The sequence below is a fragment of the Ambystoma mexicanum genome, chromosome 2p (genome assembly GCF_040938575.1).
Source record: "Ambystoma mexicanum isolate Mex_15411 chromosome 2p, UKY_AmexF1_1, whole genome shotgun sequence".
Taxonomy (NCBI): domain Eukaryota; kingdom Metazoa; phylum Chordata; class Amphibia; order Caudata; family Ambystomatidae; genus Ambystoma; species Ambystoma mexicanum.
This window is the reverse complement of record NC_090923.1, coordinates 416,921,305-416,941,947: the sequence shown is the minus strand read 5'-3', so window position 1 is coordinate 416,941,947 and position 20,643 is coordinate 416,921,305. Positions and strand designations below refer to the sequence as shown.

Here is a 20,643-nt window from a genome sequence, read left to right as displayed (position 1 = left end):
TTTCATCAAATTTGCTCTGTTTTTCCTGGAACAACAAGTGTACTATCGGGGGACCACGCATCTTTTCAACAACCCACGTGAGGCCTGGGACTAGTTTGAGGTACATGTCGCTGCAGTTCTCACCTTTAAAACCATGCAGTGGTGACAGACAATTGGCACGCAAACAAGTGTTCTCTCGGAGGCTGCAGGAATCCCTGTCCCACAACTACCTGACAGCGGCAGAGACTCGCAAACAGCAGCAGGCATGAAGTTGTGGCTCCTGCGACACTCGCTCCTGGTATGAGGTTGTGCCGTTTAACTGTAATTCCAATTCCAGAACTTGGTGCTCTGCAGGATCTCATACCTTGGGCCTCCTCTGGTTCTGCATCCCCACCGCAATTAAATACATTCTAGTGACTTAAGTATGTTAACCACAAGGTTTGGGTGACATGTGCTTCAAGTTGGGTTGAAGTGCAGGGTGGGGGAGCGTGGGGATTGTTGTTCTATCTATTGTTATATGATTTGGGCATTCCCATGGTTTTTGCTCGGGGTGCATTGGTTGACTCCTATCCGACGACGAAGGGGCTGAACTTGATATCTGCGGTACATCTCTTGTTATATATGTATGGTGGCGGTGGGAGCTGGTAAGTCCATTTCTTTCCTGACTTGGAATGTGAACATGCTGAGATTCAGTATTAAAAGACGGCTTGTATTGCAATTTCTCAATAGACACATACCCAACGTAGCCTTACTTATTGAAACACACCTGGCCGGGTCCGAAAGCTGGTTCTTCAGGCACACAATTTACCAAACCGTAGCGTACGGTGCCTTCTCATTGGGAGCGAGAGGCACCCTAATTCTGATACACAAAAGACTTCCCCTCACACTTCTATCATTGAAACAAGACCCTTACAGGGATACTTTGTGTTCGTAAAGAGGGAGCTTTGGGGGTGGGGGATTTGGGGTATTATATCGGTGTATGCCGCTTTCGGCTCTCCTGAATAATCGGGCTGACACTTGGGTCCTTGGTGGTGACTTTAAGGATGTGATGTATCCTTTTATGAACCGGACCCACCTAATGGGTAGAAATCCCATTGTTCCAACGAGATTGCATACGTTTTCAGCCACAATTGGGTTGGTGGATGCCTGGAGAACACTGCATAGTCTAGATAGAGGCTTCTCATTCTTTCCAGGAGCGCACAACTCCATGTTCAGGCTCAACTATTTTCTCATCTCACACAGTGAACTGCACAAGCTCACATATGCGAGGTTTCTGGCCATGGTTATATCCGATCACTCTCCACTTTTAATGGAACTAAAAACTGGCAAAGGTCAACCCAGATCACCCTGGCACCTCAACTGCTATTACCTAGGCTTCCCACAATTTTCAGAAGGCATAACTGCCTAGATAAATGAATATTTTACCACAAATGAAGGGTCTGTAGACAGCCCTGTGACTCTATGGGAGTGTCACAAAACGGTACTTTGGTGTGAGATGATCGCTCTTGTCTAGGTGCAAAAGAAGGTACATGCATAGGCGATCCATGAGGCCGTAGACCATGCGATCATGACGAAGAGGACTTTCTCGCATCAGGATCCTTAGAAGCTCAGGAGGACATTCTGAGAGTACAAGAGAAGCTAAGGAACACCACCCTAAATAATGCTGAACAAGCTCACTGGGTGAGGTGTAGTGTGGTTTATGAAGCGGGTGACAGAGCGGGGAAGCTTCTGGCATGAATGGAAAAGAGGAATGAGGGTCATAGACATGTGAGGGAGGTAGTTGACATGGGATGGAATAGGGTCACTGAGGAGGCCGGGATTGCTGAGGCATTTGATGCTTACAACGAGGCATTTTATCGTCTACGCCAAAGTACGAGCCTCACATCAGGGCACCACTTCCCAGACAATATTACTCTACCGCAGTTAACAAACCAGCAGGTGTCCGTGCTGGAAAATTACATTTTTGCAGAGGAGATCACTGCGACTGTCTCCCGCCTTCAGGGAAAACCCCAGTGCCAAATGGCTTCCTGATGGAGGTCTGGAAGAAACTCTGATTCCACGATTACCAACATGCATAATATGTTCAAACAATCTAGGGATGCAGGGCTTCTCCCCCTTGATCTCAGAAAGGCCTGTATAGTGGTCATCCCTGAATCGGGCAAACCACTGGAATCCTGCACCTCTTACAGGCCTATCTCCTTAATAAAGAGAGATTAAAATACTGGCAAGGGTTCCCGCTGGCCGCTTGATCGGAGTGATCACTTCCCTGGCTCACCGGAACAATGAACATCCGTAGAGTATGCATAGCAATCTCTCGGGCAACTACACTGGTTGAACAGCTTGCTCTGCTCTCAGTAGACTTTGAAAAAGCCTTTGCTTCAGTTGAATGTTTTTTTTTGTGGGAGGTCATGTCAGCGATGGGGTTTGGAACTAATTACATGAGTTGGACTTGCTTTCTCTATTCTTTTGTTGCAGAAGTAAGGGTTAATGGTGTATCTTCTAGGACCTTCCGCCTACAGAGGGGAATGAGGCAGGGATGTCCCTTCTCCTCCCTACTCTTTACACTTGTTATCAACCCCCTTGCAATTCGGTTTAGGACAGATCTGACTTGGTCCAAGGAGGAGGATAGGGTTGCGCTTTAAGCGGATTACCTTTTGCTATACATGGGGTGGGGGGCTACAGGAAGCCTGTCTGCAGATCTCGCACACTCTACAGGAATATCAAATGATTAGTGGCCTTAGGGTGAACTGGCAAAAGTCTATTTTCTTTCCTCTTTAGAGTGAGGATGGAGCCAGAACTGCCCTTATCAGGTGTCACTCACTGGCTTTAAGTACCTGGGTATACAAGTGGGATCTGACCGTAGTGACTTCATACACGCAAACCTCCACCACATAATGGATAGATTTGTCCAAGATCGAGTCCACTGTAAATCCCTCCCACTGTCACTGCTTAGGAAAGCGGCCCTATTCAATATGATAACCTTACCCAGATGTTTGTTCATATTACAAAATGCCCCACTCCAAATTCCCAGAGTGGAATTTGATAAATTCTCATCTTGACGGATAACAATGAAGACCCTATTTTATATTGGTGCACAATTCATGGTGTGATAGGAGGAAATGTGAATAGCTGGAGAACATTGGAGACTGTGTATAAAATCCCAACTTCCAGGCTTGGTTAAATTGTGTGATTACTTTCACCCAAATGGACCAGTTTTCCTAACGGCTAAAGATAGACTACTGAGAAGTGATTCATTTCAGTTTGCAATATAAAAGACCCTAAACCCTTTTTCGCTAAATTCACCATTGTCACAGCCAAGATCACCGCAATTCTGCACGCCCTAAATCCACTTATCAACCCCATCACCTTTACTCCCAGGCCACTTTTACAATGTTTGCCTATGGTGCCCTTAATCTTCATATGCTAGTGATGTTGAACCATGGTAGTCCCAGTAGCACAATTATATGGGAAAAAATGGCTACACTTGCCATTTGATGGCAGCATCAAGGCACGAGAGCCTGTACCCTTTATTTGATGACTATAAGCTGGCACTGCCCAATATATGAGACTACATTTAGCGTATTATGGAAGCAGCTAGGCAAGTGAAGCTGTATTTAGCATTTGATGACTATAACTGGCATGGAAGGTTTTAACTGACATAGCATGATATTACCCTGTACTAGCATATGAAGACAGCTCCGCTGGTGGATGATTGCTCGCCTAGCTGTGCACTTGGCATATTTTGACAGCACTCATGGCATATCCCGATAGCAGCATAATTAAAATATAGCTGCCAACCAAAATACCCTTTTATCTGCTTTAGATATATCTGCTGTTATTAATTGTGCACACATTTTAGGCTCTCTTACTTTTGTCACATCACTTCCTGTAGGGTCATCAGGTGTGGGTGGGGTGGTCAAGGTTCATCTGTTGCCCCTTCCAGCCAAGTCATCAGGTGTAAGATGTCATTTTCACTACCCCTTGTATTTTGGTAAATTGACGTCCAAAATGCCATGAACCCGATGTTCAAGTTATAAGGGCGAAACTGGTGGTGGTGACTGCGGCGTGCAGGTTATGGCATGCCGTCCTTCAGCACCTCGTATTGGCTATGTGCACCATGGCGGTTACATTAGCAGTACATTTTAATCAACAGTGAGGCCCAAAATGCCACATGAATGCAATCTGTTCATAAAAGTTTGCTCTTTGTAATCCATGGCGCAATGTCCTGGATGTGTGAAAAATGAGAACAGACTGACTCTTTTTTTCTAGTCTAATTTCTTCCATTGCTGACACTATAATTTCAGCAATTACACAACAGGATCTGTCAAGCTTAACAAATATTGAAGTTAAACAGAAAATAAAAATTCTTGAGGTTTAGGTGGAATTAGAAAGACTAAATCTTAGAATTAAATAAGCTTCTGGTCCTTGCTGTAGGTTGAAACGACCAGCCCCATACACCAGAGGAGGTGTTCTTATTGTGGGTTAATGCCCAACACCAAGATATTGACGCAGGTATAGCAGAGGGTAATAATATGGGCAAGGACATTATCCTAGGTAATAAGGCTATTAGCACTTTGTGGTAAACTAAAACAAAACTGTGTATTTAATGTTGGTTGTTAGGCTGCTGCTGAAGTAAAATTGTGTGCAGGGAGTTCAATGATAGAGATTATTGACCGTCAATAACGTCTTACGATCGCTGACAGGTTCCAAACCGCCAATCAGTATTATCAGCCAGCTCCCAAGTTAAGCGCCTGAGGCAAATCATTGGGTGCTTAACGAGGGTGAAAGAGCGAGAAATGTCCTTCCAGCCTAGCCAAAGTGTCACAGTGATATTGGCAAATACTGGCCACATGGCCAAAAAATTGAGAGGATAAAAAGAAATCCAAGTAAGAGCCATTAAATGTGTCCAAAGTAAAGCAGCACTAACCTGTGCTCTGGCTGTCTGCCACTGATTGCAATGGTGGGAAGCTGGTAATGTGGGTGGCTGAATAGCGGAGAATGAGAAAGGCCGGATACCAGTGGACTACGGAGGTGGGTGAAATAGAAGGCCGTGTCTGGAAGAAAGAGAAAAGGCAAGGGGTGGCAGAGCATACACCAGGCACTGGAGTAGGTGTTAAAAGCCAGGAGGAAAGCACAGGAAAAGAAGAACCAAGTTTATGGTGCAGACGAGGACTAGGCAAGGACAGGGAGATTAATTGGGACAAAGACGAAATGGCAGTGTGAGATTGGGGAGCAGAGGATTGATCAGGCAGCCATGACAAGTGAGGAAAATTGCAGAGGAGAATGCACAGGGGCCGGGTACACCCAACAGTGGCTGAGCGAGGGTAGACAGGCACATGAGGGGAGAGATGAGCAAGAAAACAGGAGGCAGCAAAGGGCACTGGTGTCGTCACACAGGGGGAGAGGAACATTAATTGTGGAGGAGGAGAGGGCCCTATATTGGAGGTTAAGCCCTGCTCCTGCCCAGTGGTTGCCAGGGATGGACTGGCCTATAGGGAACGCTGGAGATTTCACTGCTAGACCTTTGTACCCTGGGCCTCTTTTGTGTGGTAACCTGTAACCTGTATATCTTCCAGTTAATTTTTTTGCCTGGAATGTTATATACAACACCAATTGATGAGTTTATTTATATATTTTTTAGGACCCACCCAGACACTACACTTTGAATATATTTTGAAACATGAGCACATCCAGTCCTGAAGATGGATTAATGTAATCCGAAACACGTTGACACCCAACACCACCTAGGAGTGCTTATTCTATGTTGAAAACTTGAAAAGATTGATGTGGGAGGTTCTAAAAGTTATCATCATCAATGATGTAATTGTGATACAACCTGTAACACCCATTGGATTGACCTTATTTTGGTTTGCACGATCTTTTACAGCTCAAACTGTACCATTGTTGTTTTTTGAATCACTGTCTTGTGACCATTTTTTACTATTCTTTACTGTTTACACACTGCGGAAATTAACAGTGCAACGCACAGAGCCTTTTAAATATAAACATTTGAAGTCTGGTTGTTTTCCTTTCTCTACTCTAGCAGACAGACAGAAATATTGAAAGAAGTGGATACTTGAATGATTATAAGATTTTGTTAAATTGTGGAGTCTTCTTTCTCGCACTAGTTGAGCTAACTGACCTGGGATACTTTCCCGTTAGGAGTGCAGCATTGGGCACTGGGCAGCAACGTCCAGGGTGTGTTTTGAACCTGTTTTATTTCCACATGTTCTCATTGGAAAAGGGTTGGGCTTGCTGAAAATGTGTAATATGGGGCCACTTTGAAAATTATTTCCAGGGCATCATTTGGTTCCCAGCATTCCGAACATGCAAGTTTAGAAAGAGAGAAGGGACGAGAGAGCGGGGGTGTTAAGTGCTTGGAGTTCCGTGAAGTGCTAGGGAGTGAGTTGCAAGCGGCTGTTAAGTGCCTGGCAAAGATCACATGGTAAGAGTGGTCAACTGCCAATACAATAAGTGCAGGCCTGTGAGACAGCACAGGCCAGTGGTCACCCAAAGGCAAGTGCTGGGAGTGGACTGAAGCTGAAGGCGATTGGGGAGAGGGCCAGGATGCAGAAGGCCACATAAGGGCCCTGGTCACCAATCTCAGCAACTCTGGGGTTTCGCAAGGGAGGGAGAGGTGAAAAAGAAAGTCTTGAAATCCGGCTAAAGACGGAGAGGAAAGGGGAGGCTGTTCCAGGGGAGGGAGCTGGTCGAGGAAAGAGATTGACCGCCATCTCGCTGTTTGGAGAAGCGCTTGGCACGCAGAGAGTTGGCGCCGGAGGAGCGTAGACATCTGGAGGGAGAGTATTTGCTGAGAGCCTGTTGTAGATAGTGTGGTCCCTGGCCCCAGACAGCCTTATGGGTGATTCACAGGGATTTGAATTGGATCCTTGCAGCAACCGGGAGCCAGTGGAGAGATTTTAGGGCTGGAGAGGTGTGGTTTGTGGGCTTGAGGCCAAAGAGAAGTTTCACAGCTCATTGGATCTTATCCACATACCAACGGAGCAGGGCTCTTCGTCATCAGCATTCGGGCTCTTGCGTGCATGTTCACAAACCAGGAAGTGCTCTTTGCTTCCTTTTCGGGCTACGCAGGAGCTGTAACACTGGAAGGAAACATCAGGACCAGGGCAGAAGGTACTTTAATTTAAATGTGTATGCTTGTGTTTTAAAAATGTTCTCGGGGAGGTGGGGAGGAAGCCCCCCCACGCCCCAACACCTCTTGATTGGTTCAGGCTCCCTTGCTATGCTCCAACACACTGCCATTTTTTGGGGAAATATTTACACCCCTCCAATTTAGTACACAATTTTACCAACACCAGTGCTGTAATGCATGGTAATAAGCAGTATAGAAAGCAAACTATATTGGTTATATTTTCTTTCCATGGCCTGTACACACCACCTTTGGATGATGCTTCAGAGCAAAGTATTGTAAAGAGAACATTAATGTATTGCCCTGGTGACAAAGCATTGTTGACAGTGGGTATTGAAGTATTTTTTGGCAGTACTGTGGTGGTGTGTGGAGGATGCAAATTGAAAGGTTTTTCTTTAAATGTGAAGTTATCCTATAATGCTGGTGGCCTCCCAGTCTGCTCATACTGCTATTTTGTAAAGTGCAAAGGGTTGGAGGCTGAATTCTCTTATGATATCCTAGGTTATTTATAATGCGCTTAATACCCAGAGTTTCTAAGAGCGGACCCGGGGATCGAACCTGTGGTGCTCCGTGTCGTCTTGCTTCCAAGGCGAACACATTGCCCCTGAGCTAACCTCCAGAGACACTTAGAAGATCCAGAGGCCAAGCTTCCTCATGTAGTCATTAATGTGGGCAGATCACTTGTCAGCCACATCTGCACATCTCTTTTTCACCTGTAGGACAGCTAGGTCTGTTAGGTTATTGCTGCTGGGGCTGTAGGGATGATTTTGTTCTCACACTATTGATAACATGTTGAACCCCAGGGGATGATTTTTGTTTTCACACAGAAACGAGCTGGGGGTAGATCTGTCTTCGGCTGGGGCCTCCCTCTGGAACAGCCTCCCTGCCACTCTAAAACATGAGGAGAACCATCTCCGGTTCCGGAAGCTCTTCAAGACCTTCCTCTTTGCTTCCGCTTTCGCTCTCCCTCTCCCCTGCTGAACTGCTCTCTTGGCACCATGCACCTGGCCACCCTCTGTCCCCTGGGCCCAGGTACCTGCTCACCCTGCCACTCTCCTGCACTGTCTCTTGGCCACTCCTTGCACTGGGGACTGTATCTGTACCCATATAGTTCCCCACACCCCCATTTTTTTCTTTTTTTCTGCACTTATCAGACTTACCCAGTCTGCTGCCTTAAACACGACACTTTCTGCCTGCACTACAACTGTTTATGGCCTCTATTATCTATTTATTTATTATTTATTATTATTTATATGTTCTTCCCTGCTCCACACTTTCCACTCTCCCCCTTCCATGCACCTTTCCCCATCCCCATGCACTTGGGTGTTCTCTATGGCACTGGGCCTAGTAAGATTGTTTTGTTCTTCCCTGTTCCCCTCCATTGCATTCATTATCGCGCTCTGAAACACTTGTGTACGAGCGCGATATAAATAAATTATCATATCATATTGATAACATGTTGAAGCCCAGGGGCAAATCAGTTTTTCTTCTGGCTTGGTTATACTAGGGGGGTACAATTTACCACATACCCCCGCCCGGCAACTCCACAAAAACAATCCGGCCCCCTGTAGATAGCTTGCAATGTACATTCGGCCCTCCAGCAAAAACATATGGTTTAAAAAAAAACATGCAATTAACATCGTACCCATTGCCTTTTTTAGCTGACATACCACTCCTGGAAACTGCTTCTTGGTAACCCATACATTACATACATTTACCAAACAATAGTGTGTAAATAGATGGTTTAGACATTCTTATTTGGGTCATATACTTTTCTAAACAGTTGTTTGCAATCACTTCTTCAGTGTACAATATTGTGCAGAAAACAACCTTTAAAATATCTGAACAGTATGTCAATCTAGAACAGCTGCATGTTGCAAAACATAAATATGTACTAACCGGTCACAACAATGTTGCATTTTGACAGAGGTCATAGATTAAAATGTGACCAACCCAACCTCTTCAGGAAAAGGCTTGTTAAAGAGATAACACATGAATGGTCTGGTGTAAAGAATAATACAAAATGGTGTCCCAGGGACAGCCCATTGTGGAATTGTCAACATAAGACTAGGTATAATTTACTAGGCCCCAGGACAACATCCACAATAAAATTTTTGACTAATTGAGATGCAGTTTCCAAACCCAGGAACTTTGATGCTGAGTTATGTAAGTAATATGAATCTACAATCAGTGCTGTAAAACTAGTCTTACAGGTAAGCCACATAATACTTTTTTTCTGTACGTTTTTACTATTTCCTGGATCCTTATGCTTGCATTCTTCAGATGAGTTGCCATGCACTCTTGTCAGTGAGCAGGTTCTGTAAGTGGTCAATGCTGCTGCAGAATAGGGACCATTTCAGCTCACTGTATCATATGAATCATACCAAAAGGAGAAATGACAAACCACAGCCTCTCAAGGATAGCTTCATATACAGCTCTTGTCAAGAGAGAGTAGTCAAGCTGTCGACTAAGCCACAGTCTCCGTCTTGATACACAAATGGGAATCCTTGAAGGCTCACCACTGCCATAAGAGTGCAATGAGATAAATCCACTTTATGGAGAATTATGTCAGAAATTAGTCTGGCAGTACCGAAGACTCAAGGTGGTGTGTTAGGCATTTGACATCATTTAATCGTTGAATCCTTGATGCCTCACTGTTAATGGAATCAGTTATGGGTTTTGCTCATATATTTCGTCCCATGCACCCCTCACTGGGGTTTCATGAGCTCCATTACAGTGATTAGCATCTCTGGCATGTTGGTTTGCATTGTATTTTTCCCAAACAAACAGTGTATACTGTCCTTTAGCTAGCATTGGACATTCACTGGCTTTGTGTCCCTCCTGCAAACAGAAACTATCAACATATTGCATTTGAATTAAACATAAAATAGTAAGTACCTCAAATGAGTGCAAGGAAAGTAGTTTGACATGAAAAGCCTGTTGTGGTACAGTCTGTGTTTTGGATGTCTGTCTAATTTTTTATTTTTCCCTCGAATGTCAGATTCCCACAAAGTTGAAAGAGGCCTTGAAAACAGCCAAAGAATGCATAGAAAAGCGACTAGTCGAAGAACAGAAACTGGTAACTAATATATTCATTAATCTTTATTTTTTAATTTAAAAACACACACAGTTTGGCAGTTATGAAGTTTTACAAGCAGGTAAAATGGTAATATTGCCTTATAGATCGAAAGAAGGGTCATTAGCATAAGATAAATGACCCACCCCAAAGTTCTGGTCTGAGGGAAAGGCAAAAACCATCATTTGGGCAAGGCGGATTACCTATACTGGTCTATAAGGTGAATAGCAAATAGTGGCAATTGTAATATCATTTTTGGAGTTGTGGTGGTGAATACTGTTGAATTGTAAGTAAAGTAAAAAGTGACAGTATGATGTGGTTTTATCGTCTAATATTTAAATAACAGAAGGTGGGAAAATGTGGCAGGAGCTGCTTAGTGGCTTGCTACCTGCTGCCATTGGGGTCTTCTGGTTCTGGGGGATTGACTTTGGAAGGGCGAGGACATTTTGAGTGGAGTTGGTTAAGTACATTCTCTTGTTTCCTTGTATGTTTCTGAAGTCAGAATGCAATCAATAGCCGTAGTTCTTTACTGCATTCTGGTTGGTTGAGAGGAGGTCAGTAATGTGCTAGTACTAGTTATTAAATTGGAACGTTTGTGATACATCATTGTGAGAAAACCAGGAGGGGGCATTAACCAATGTCATCAGGCCCTCACCATTGGCTTGGGGTACAGAGTTGTGATGGGAGAGGTTACATGCATGGGTGTTTATGGGGAACGAGGCATCAAAACATGGTACAGGTCGGGCGAAAGTAAGACATTGCAGAGAACAATTCACAGAAAGAACGTGGGTTAGGCTGTTGATCGAGGGGGCAAAGAAAGAGTCATGGGGAAACGGGCCAGAGACCATGTGCATGAGGTGGTTTGTTAAGAGGCTTGTGGCAGGTAAGAGATGTAGATTTCGATGGATGAGACAGGCAAAGACAAATGTACTGCAGTAGGCCTCCTCGCATGCAACTGTTCAAAGTTGGCAGCCCTTTGGGTATAGTGGAGACAGTGTAATATGGTATTCTACTATGTCTTCTCCCTGCGCGCTTCCTTAAGACCTAGAGCATGGATTACCACATTACGATGCCCTTATTCTTGACTGCACGGCTGCTGAACCTGAATGCGGCAGTACTGCATGGAGGTGAGGAGTAGTTGGTGTTCCTCTGTAATAATGAGATTGTAGCCAAATCCTCTAAGGGAGAGTTTTAAGCTGTAATGTCATGGTGAGGTCCTTTCCCTTTTGCATCCTGGGCCTGGCTGCAACACAGCAGTGAAGATGTGAGGTTCGGTTTCCTCCATGATATATTGGCTCATCATTGACATTGGTTTGTAATAGGATTGGTTAAAGGGATTGCATTTCCTGGACCGAGCATCTGGAAATAAACGATACATTGAGACGTCAGTGACCTTGTTTTAACTTTTCATTGTCTTTGCAAGCTTCACCAGCACAGAAGACTGACGCGAGCCCAGTCGCACCACGGATCAGAAGAGGAGAAGAAGAAAAGAAAGATCCTGGCACGCAAGGTAAACGCTTCTTCGCCCTTCACTATACAGGCTTATACAAATATACATTCTTAACCTAATAACCAGGACAAACTGTAACAGCAGCACTTAAATAAGGTGATGCTCTGACTACGAAATCATAGGCACCAAGATTAAGTGGGTATGAATGGATAAGCCTTAATGTTACATCACATTTCATTACATGGATATCACTATTCACGCTACTATTTGTGTTCTGGAGTTACAATCTCTAGACAATGAAATAAGACCTGCGTGGCATTCAACTTTATTGGAAGCTGTGTGAAAGAGATTATCCTTCTTTGGCTGCTTCAAGTAAAAGCTTTGCTGTGTATTATGCTGAGGCCTTGCCAATTCGGAATTGTTTGCACAATAAATTACAAGAAACTGGAGCTTAATTTATGTTTCTCTTAAAAGAATATGTACACAATACATTTCTAGCTAGCTTCATTTTTTTCTAGCCAGGGGAGTTTGACATACAGTGTCTCCAAGACCAAAAGTCAAAAGCTGCAGTTCTGCAGCCTTATTGCTGCAATTGTTCACTCTGATCCAGCCGCTTCACAGTTTTATTTTCATTTACAAATGTGCAACCAGCCAACCTTAATCTTTCCAAGGGTGAGATTACACCATGTAGCCAGTTTTCTCCACCCTACCCTCTCCTCCCACAATGTGAGTATCCGGGAATAGCATGCTATCACGAGCCCCTTGATTTGTGGAAGCCTTTATGGTACTTAATACAGTGTGTATATGTGTGTGTGTGTGTGTGTGTGTGTGTGTGTGTCAGTGACACAGACACACATATTGCTCTTTTATGGCAAGGTCTGACACACACACTTTTCATTTATGGCAAGGTCTGTCCAATGTGCCATCTTGCCCTCCTAACATGCTGTTTCACCCTCCCAAAATTGAGTATTCCTACCCCCTTAAAATCCTAGGGAGAACATCTTTGTTGTTTCTGGGTCAGTGTGCATGCTAAATATGAATATGGCTCGGCCTGCATGGGTTTTCCAGGAACTGGGTAGGCCTATACTAGATAACACCAGTATAATCCTCCAACACTAAGCCCAACTCACAGATCATAATACTAGGACATTTCAACCTAAGTCTCAATGACATCAACGACAACAACGCCCTAACCTTGGCCAATACCCTCACAGGCCTGGGTTTTACACATCGCATTACCCTCCCTACCCACAGCAAAGGTAGAACTTTAGATTGGCTTGCTGACATGAATTGCGATACCAAAATGATCTCTAATGAAAAATGTGCCTGGACTGACCATCACGCTATCTCCTTCACCCCACCTGTCAAGCCTCAAGTTACTCTGAAGACCATAGCCCCACCCTATTTGACCAGAAACAATTGCAGTATAACCGTGGATAGCCTTCTACCTCTACTCCATCTTATCAGTACCTTCACAAATGTCACACCCTCTAGTTTGGACCCCATAGCGCTGGTTGATCTCTATAACAATACTATTAAAATATCCATAGACAAAATTGCACCTTTGAAAATGCACAAAAGCCAAAACTGAACTCCTGGTTTACCCTCAAAGCCCCACACAATGAGAAAAGAAGTGCAGAAACCCTTTGGAAGACCAACCCATCGGAGACTAATTAGGAAAATCTGACTCATCTCTAAACAATTCAGGAATTAAATATTCCTAACCAAAAAAAAACACCTACAATGACAGGATCAACAAAGCTAGTTCTAACACCAGAGAACTGTTCACCATTCCAAAAGAAATAGTCACCCACTCCCCAATCAGAAACCTGCATCAAGGACAAAACTTGGTGCCTCAATATCCCAACCACTTTAGCTAACAAAATCTCACTTCAAAATAAAATTGAAAACAAAAAACACAACATAGCCAAGGGCTTATCTGTTCCTAATACTCGCTCAACTCCTGAGAAATTCTGCAACCGTTTCAAATTCGCCCCTGTCTACATCAAAGAAGTAACATAAATGATATCCTCTCTTAAACCTTCAAGATGCCAAGGAGACCCCTAAAAAGCTCCTATTATCAAAGAGGCCGTCGGAGATCTAGTTCCCTTCATCACCTCCTTCATGAATTCCTCCTTTGACTCCTGCTCTGTTCCCACCAACTTAAAAAAAATGTGTGGGTCCTCCCACTTCTAAAAATAAAAAACACCTAAATCCCAACTTACCTACCAATTACAGACCCATAACCACTGTCCTCTTCTTCCTTAAAACACTGGATAGAGCTTCCTACCTCCAGATACAGGCTTACCTAGAAACTAACCATCTCCTTGGTCTGCAACAATCTGGTTTCAGAGCGAAACACAGAACAGAATCGGCCTTAATTGACATAAAAAATCAAATGGACAACTTTAAAGACAATGGGAAACTAGCTCTCCTCCTCCTTCTAGATCTCTCGGCCGCCTTCGGCCTAGTTGATCACAATGTTCTGTGTAACCATCTTTCCTCCGCTGCACACTTCTCCAAGGAAGCCACGGCCTGGATACAGTAATTCCTGGATAAACTCACTATTAGAGTCTTTTCACCTAATGCTGCAGTCAAACCCTACCCGCCACCTGCGGAGTTCCTCAAGGGTCCTGTGTCTCGCCTACCTTATATAATATACTCACCAATCCCCTGTTCAATGATCTCAACAGCCTGGGTGTCATCTACACTAACTATGCAGATGACACTCAGATACTCATACCCATCACGGGCGATTACGAAACACTCTACCTTCCTCAATAAAATCTATCTGATTATCCAGTCATGGATGGCCACCCATGACCTCTACCTGAATGATGAGAAGACAGAGTTTCTCCTCGTCGGCTCTTCAGTAAAACTAACCAACCTAAGTAATCAGTTCAATTCCTTCAACATCGATGGCAACAATATCAAAGTTTCCAGTGAGGTAAAAACCCTGGGCTTCTACCTCGACTCTGCTCTGAATCTAAAAAGACAGGTCTATGCCACTTCCTCTGCCACAGCTTACACTTGTAAGCTAATTAACGCTTGTAGACCTTTCCTATCCACATCCAGCTGCACCACTCTGGCCAGAGCTCTAATTTTATCAAAATTAGACTACTGCAACACCCTATATCTAGGCTCCAGTAAATACAACTTAACCAAACTCCAAACCCTACAGAATAATGCCTTAAGATCAGTGTACAATATTCCCAGAACTCAGCACATCTCAGCTGTCAGACGCAGTACTAAGTGGCTGGCAGTCACAGATAGAATTAATTCAAATCTCTAACCCTCACGCATAAATGTTTAGCCAACTCCACCCCTAAATATCTAGTTGAAAATTTAACAAAAAAACTTCAGATCGCCCCTTGAGAATCATACACTCACACTGCCTGAATGTACCTAGATATAAACTCCAGAAAGCAGGTGGAAGTAGCTTTCCAGTGATGGCCTCTAAACTCTGGAACTCACTACCTATTAACATCCAAGCAGAACCCTCCTACTTTAGTTTTAGAAAGAGCACGAAATCCTGGCTCCTTTCCCGTGATGGATAAATATGTTCTCGGCTCACGATCCTTGTATTTATCTGTATGTGACACCTGCTATTATGTGTAAATATTTGTGATTGCCCTATTACTGTCTGTAAGCAATTTCTGTATGTAATTTCTGCAACATTGTAACGAGCCCAGATACATGCAGGTTTGGAGTGCTATATAAATAAACAAACAAGCAAATAATTGAGACCCCTCAATTAAGGGTGAATCCATGTCCTGAGACTTTGCCCATGAAGAAGCCTGCAAAACCTTGAATTCTGACACCCTACCGCTCATTGTATGGAAGAGGGTTAGCTTGGAGTCTGAACACTGTGATGGAGGAAAATGAAATGCCGTGCCCTCATTGGTTGAGCAGACGGGTGACTCCTCGCTTCTCCTGGAGACGGCTGAGGAGGTAGGGCATGGAACCGTGCACAGCAATACCTCAGCTCCCCACATAACCAGCCCAGTCAGCCTCCCAGTTCTGCAAAGAGAGAAGGAAAGATTAATACATCCACAGATATCTGGACAGAGGAATTTCCACCCCACAAAATTATGTACTCCCAAGGACATAGGGAGTGCGAGTTGAAGAGGCACAAAACTCCTAGCAAAAGTCAGTTAACTGAAGAAATACTAAGAGGAAAAAAACAGCAAACTTCAGAAGAAAGATTCACTTAGTTTGGAAATAAAGTGTATTCTCCAGCATGGGATTCACATGCTCATGCATATTCCCTGTCGTCAGGCTGGGAATCCTCGGTAAAAGAAAACAGTTTCACTTCCACTTAAAAACTGTATTTCTCCTCTAAACCAATCACTGTCCTCTGGGTCATACTGCCCCCATCCAGTGACAGTCCTCTCCCTAAGCCCCTACTCTGGCAGCCATCTTCAGATTTTTACTGCACTCTTCAGTGTTGGAGTCCTTGAGTTTGCTCTCCAAAATATTTGTATGTTTTTTCGTGTTTTTGACGGAAAACATTCTATTTTTGTTTCAAAGAATCTCATGTGCTTTTTTTTTTTTTCATCCGTCGACAGCGGGACCCTTTGTCGGTGAAGTTCTGTTCCATCTCAAGGGAGAAGATTGTTGAAGATTCTACAAGGCCTTTGGACCTACTTCGCGCCCACCACCATGACGGAGAAGGAGGGGGGAAGGGTCCCTCTTTGGGCCCTGCACCAAATGCGGGCTATGGAACTGGTTTGTGAAGGACAAGCACCTGCAATGCTTCTTCTCCAAGAAGGTAACGAAGAACAGGCGTAGTAGGCCGTGTTCAGAGCAGGGTCATGCCTCATCCAGGACTTGCCGGTTAGAGGAGCGGGCTTCTAAATCCTTTGATGGTGCCTCATCTGGGGAGGCCCAAGATAAGGCCAAGAGCCGCAAGTCTGAGTCCAACGGGATCACCACTGAAGCGGGTCCGAAGGTGGACAGGGTGCAATCAACATCACCTTCCGCCTCGATTGCCAGCCGACAGTCAAGCTCCTCTTCAAAGAAGAAGTCATCTACCCCGGCTAAACTAGGTGAGAAATCCGAGAAGCCGTGGACGGAGGAGAAGGGCGAACAGCCAAAGCAGGCTAAACCAGCATAGTCTAAGACCTCGTCTGCGACTCTGTTGATGACAGCTACTGCCACGACACCTAAGGGCACTGATTATGCAAGGGTTGCCCCCACGGCTCAGATGATATCCCTACCTCCAAGGTGAGACACTGGTCTCCGCACCCAAGTGCCTGAGGTCGCAGCCATTTCCGGATTCGGTTGTATCGGCGGCAGCGAGGAAACAGTCGGCCAACCGGTCCTCGTCGTCTTCGGTCCCTCTGGGCAGCAAAGGGAAAAGGATTGGCACCATGGGAAAGAAGGTGATTTACACTGCGGCGTCCACTATCATGGCGGCCAACACACTGGCAAACCTTGCCAGGTACGAAAGGGAGTTGTGATACAAGATGGAATAGATTCTGGAGTTCCACCCTGATAAGAAGATGGAGGCAATAGCTCTCTTCTAGGAAGGCCAACTGGCGTCTGATCATGCCACCACAGTGCCATTGGACGTCGCCAACACAGGTTTCCGGCAAATGGGGGACGGTATCTGCCTTTGTCGCAAAGGTGCTGGACATGCCCTTCTATGGAGAGAATCTGTATGGGAAGGTAGTCGACGAGTCCCTCCAGGCCACCAAAGCGGATACGGAGATAGTCCCTTTCCTGGTCACTCTCAAGCAGCACTGCTCTTCTTTTCGTTCCTCCAGAGGAAAGTCGAGCAGGTCTTCCAAAGGTTTCTCCACATCGTACCGAAAGCCTTCCAGATTGACAACGCAGGAAGCTTACAGAGGCCATACCCAAGCCTACGGTAGCAGAGGGCAGCGTCATCATCGCCCACAGGGCAGGACGTCTGTGCTGAAGCAAGCCTGAACCGACCGGGATGTCGGGCCCCTACTTGTGCACTCCGGTGGGAGGCCGGTTGACGAGGTTAGTCAGTAAGTGGAGAAAGATCACCACCGACAGATGGGTGCTGGACGCCCTCTCCAAGGACACACCCTGGAGTTTCAACACAGCTGTCTGCGTATACCTCCGGTTACCTATAGGAGCAGCACCTGCCTCAGCTCCTGGAAGAGGTACGGGCCATGCTGTGAAAAGGGGCGATAGAACTAGTTCCCGAATGGCTCCAGGGCTCCAGAGTCTATTCCAGATACTTTCTGGTCAGAAAGAAGACATGGGGCTGGAGGCCCATCCTAGAGCTATGACATATGAACAAATACCTACATTCCCAAAAGTTCAGGATGGTCCCGTTGCAACATGTGCTCGGCCAACTGGAAAAAGGAGAGTTCTTGACGTCATTGGACCTGGAGGACGCCTACTTCCACATCCCCATTTACAAGAAACATCAGACATTTTCTGGTGCAGGGACAGCACTACCAGTTCAAGGCTCTACCTTTCGGCTTGAAGTCGGCTGCAGAGTGTTCAGGAAATGCTTGGCACCAGTGGCAGCCCATCTATGTCTACAGGGCATACACATATACCCTTACATGGACGACTGGCGGATTTGCGCCAGCTCGCAGGACCTGGCCGACGGACACACAGAGGAAACCGTCCAGCTACAAACGGATCTGGGATTCTCCGTCAACTATCCAAAGTCCTGCTTAACGCCATCACAGAACCCGCTGTTCCTAGCCACCAGACTCGATAGTGTCTTGCCTGGCTTCGCCCTTGGAGGAGAGGATAGCAGCCATTCAAGGGAAGGTGCAACGGCTGTCGTCGACGAAGACGGCCACAGTGCGGGCCATCAAGTCATTGCTTGGCATGATGCCGTCCTGCATCTACCTCGTCCAGCTCTGCAGGTTGCAAATGCAACCCTTTCAGGAATTCCTGGATGCCCGCTGGATACAGGTGTCCGGAAGATTCACAGACAAGATCTCACTCAATGATGAGTTCTGTCGGGCGATAGGATGGTGGGGCGTCTGCTCCAACATCGCCGAGGGCATGGGATTTCAAAGCCCGCCATACCAGGAGACGGTCACCGCGGACGCCTCAGGGATGGGGAGCGCACACCGGATGTCTGTACTCAGAGGGATGTCTGTACTCAGAGGCCTGTGGCTGCTGCAGGAGAAGGATCTTCATATCAACATCCTGGAGCTATGGGCAGTGTTCTGGGCCCTCAAGTCGTTCCTGCCGTCTCTGAAAGGCAAGGTGGTGAGGATCTTTACGGACAACACCACCACCATTATCTACATCAGGAAGCAGAAAGGCTCTCGATCCCTGGCGCTCTGCAAAGAAGTGCAGGACTGGTTGCGCTGGGCCGTCGGACACTTGCAGGACGTCGCTCGTGCCCTGAATCTGTACGTGACACGCACAGAGTTTTCCGAAGACCTCACAACTGTTTGTTAACTTTGGTCCTGTTAACAATGGGAAGGCCTTGTCCATTTCAAGGTGGCTCTCCGGCTGCATCACACACTGTCCTCGGTTGGCGAACGGACTGCTGCCCGGCACTCCAAGAGCCCACTCCACCAGAGCGATCGATGTGACGACGGCGTTCCTGTCTGGTGTGTCCCTGCTGAACCATCTGCAGGGCTGCTACGTGAGGACAGTGATTGGTTTAGAGGAGAAATCGTTTTTAAGTGGAAGTGAGACTGTTTTTTTCTTTTACTGAGGATTCACAGCCTGACGACTGGAAATATTCATGAGCATGTGAATCCATACCAGACCCATGCTGGAGAACAATAGTCACAGGTAAGTAACTTAAACCTTATTAGTTTTATTTGATTCGTGATGCCATCAGTGGCAGCCATCCATCTCACAGAGCAGCGTCCAGCCACCTGGGAAATGTCTGCATCTGAAGAAACCAAAAACCAGGATTGTTCAGTCACTTTATACCTGGATGATGGGGCCGGGGAAGATAAATGTTTTGTGAAACTAAAGGAGATGGCACAGTTGCCTGTTTTCTGGTCAAGACACTGTAATAAATGTTACAAAGAAGGCGGACAAAGTGGAATGGTATCCCTAAAACAACATTACTATTGTTGGAACACTAGGAAGACTTTGAAGAGCTCACGAAGAGAACATCAAATCTATCTGTTGGTTTGGCGCCGGAACCTAGAGTTCCCCCGCTCACCCAGTAGACTTGCAAGTATACTTTGCTCATACTGATCAGAGCATCCTCATAAAGACTGTGAGATGGAATTGCCATCACAATCCTGTCAATCTTTCTGCAGATAATATCTGGAAACAGTGTGAAAGGAAAAGTACACTATAATGATTATAAGCCCATACATTACCAGCCTTTTCCAGTTGGAATTAGGTCTTCCCTGTTGCCAGTTGCATAATGGCATAGTCATTATCAAACTGCCTAATAGAATGTCACTGTGAGCCCTCTTGTTAACAATGCATTAGTTTATAGACCTGCATTTTTCTCTTTTGTACAACCCTTCCGATTAAGCTGAATTACCTTTACAGCTTTCTCTGTTATTTTTTTTTAAATATTATTGCTCTAATTGATTAACAGAACAAAACAATGTATGACTGGCAAGGTTACATTAAATAAAGCAAGAGCTCATTCTGCGTAAAATGCCCCTTTTAAAGTGCATACGGTGCCCACTATTCTAAAAACAACATCCTACGCATTTTGTTGATACTTCATGAACATGGAAATGTGAAGGCATCTTAAAAATCCAGTAATACAAAGACCATTATATTCTAGTCCTATTGATAACCCATTCAGTGTGCATAGTGTCGTAGAAATCCATGGATTCACCTTGCCCAGAGCACCAGCATCCACAAATTAAGAGAGATTGAAATCCACATTAAGGTGCTGGGGTGCAGTTAGCAGCAGATAGTGTTGAATTTGAAAATTAGTTGTCTTTCAGGAAAGTATTTGCTTCTTAGCAGACCACGTCCTTCAGAAATAACCTTGTACAATCACTATCACAAAACTTTTAGTTGAAACTAGGATAAATATTATTTTACAGGCCTTTA

At 45.2% G+C, this 20,643-nt stretch overlaps 1 protein-coding gene across 4 annotated transcripts in view; it reads left to right on the top strand.

Moving 5' to 3' along the window:
• The window catches only part of PXK (PX domain containing serine/threonine kinase like), a 917,751-nt gene that overhangs the window by 813,161 nt on the left and 83,947 nt on the right, over positions 1-20,643 (top strand). For all 4 annotated transcript variants that reach the window (XM_069643765.1, XM_069643764.1, XM_069643767.1 and 1 more), the window contains exons 14-15: positions 10,131-10,208; positions 11,629-11,715. In XM_069643765.1, coding sequence (XP_069499866.1) covers positions 10,131-10,208; positions 11,629-11,715 — 165 coding nt within the window. The remainder of the gene's footprint in view (positions 1-10,130; positions 10,209-11,628; positions 11,716-20,643) is intronic.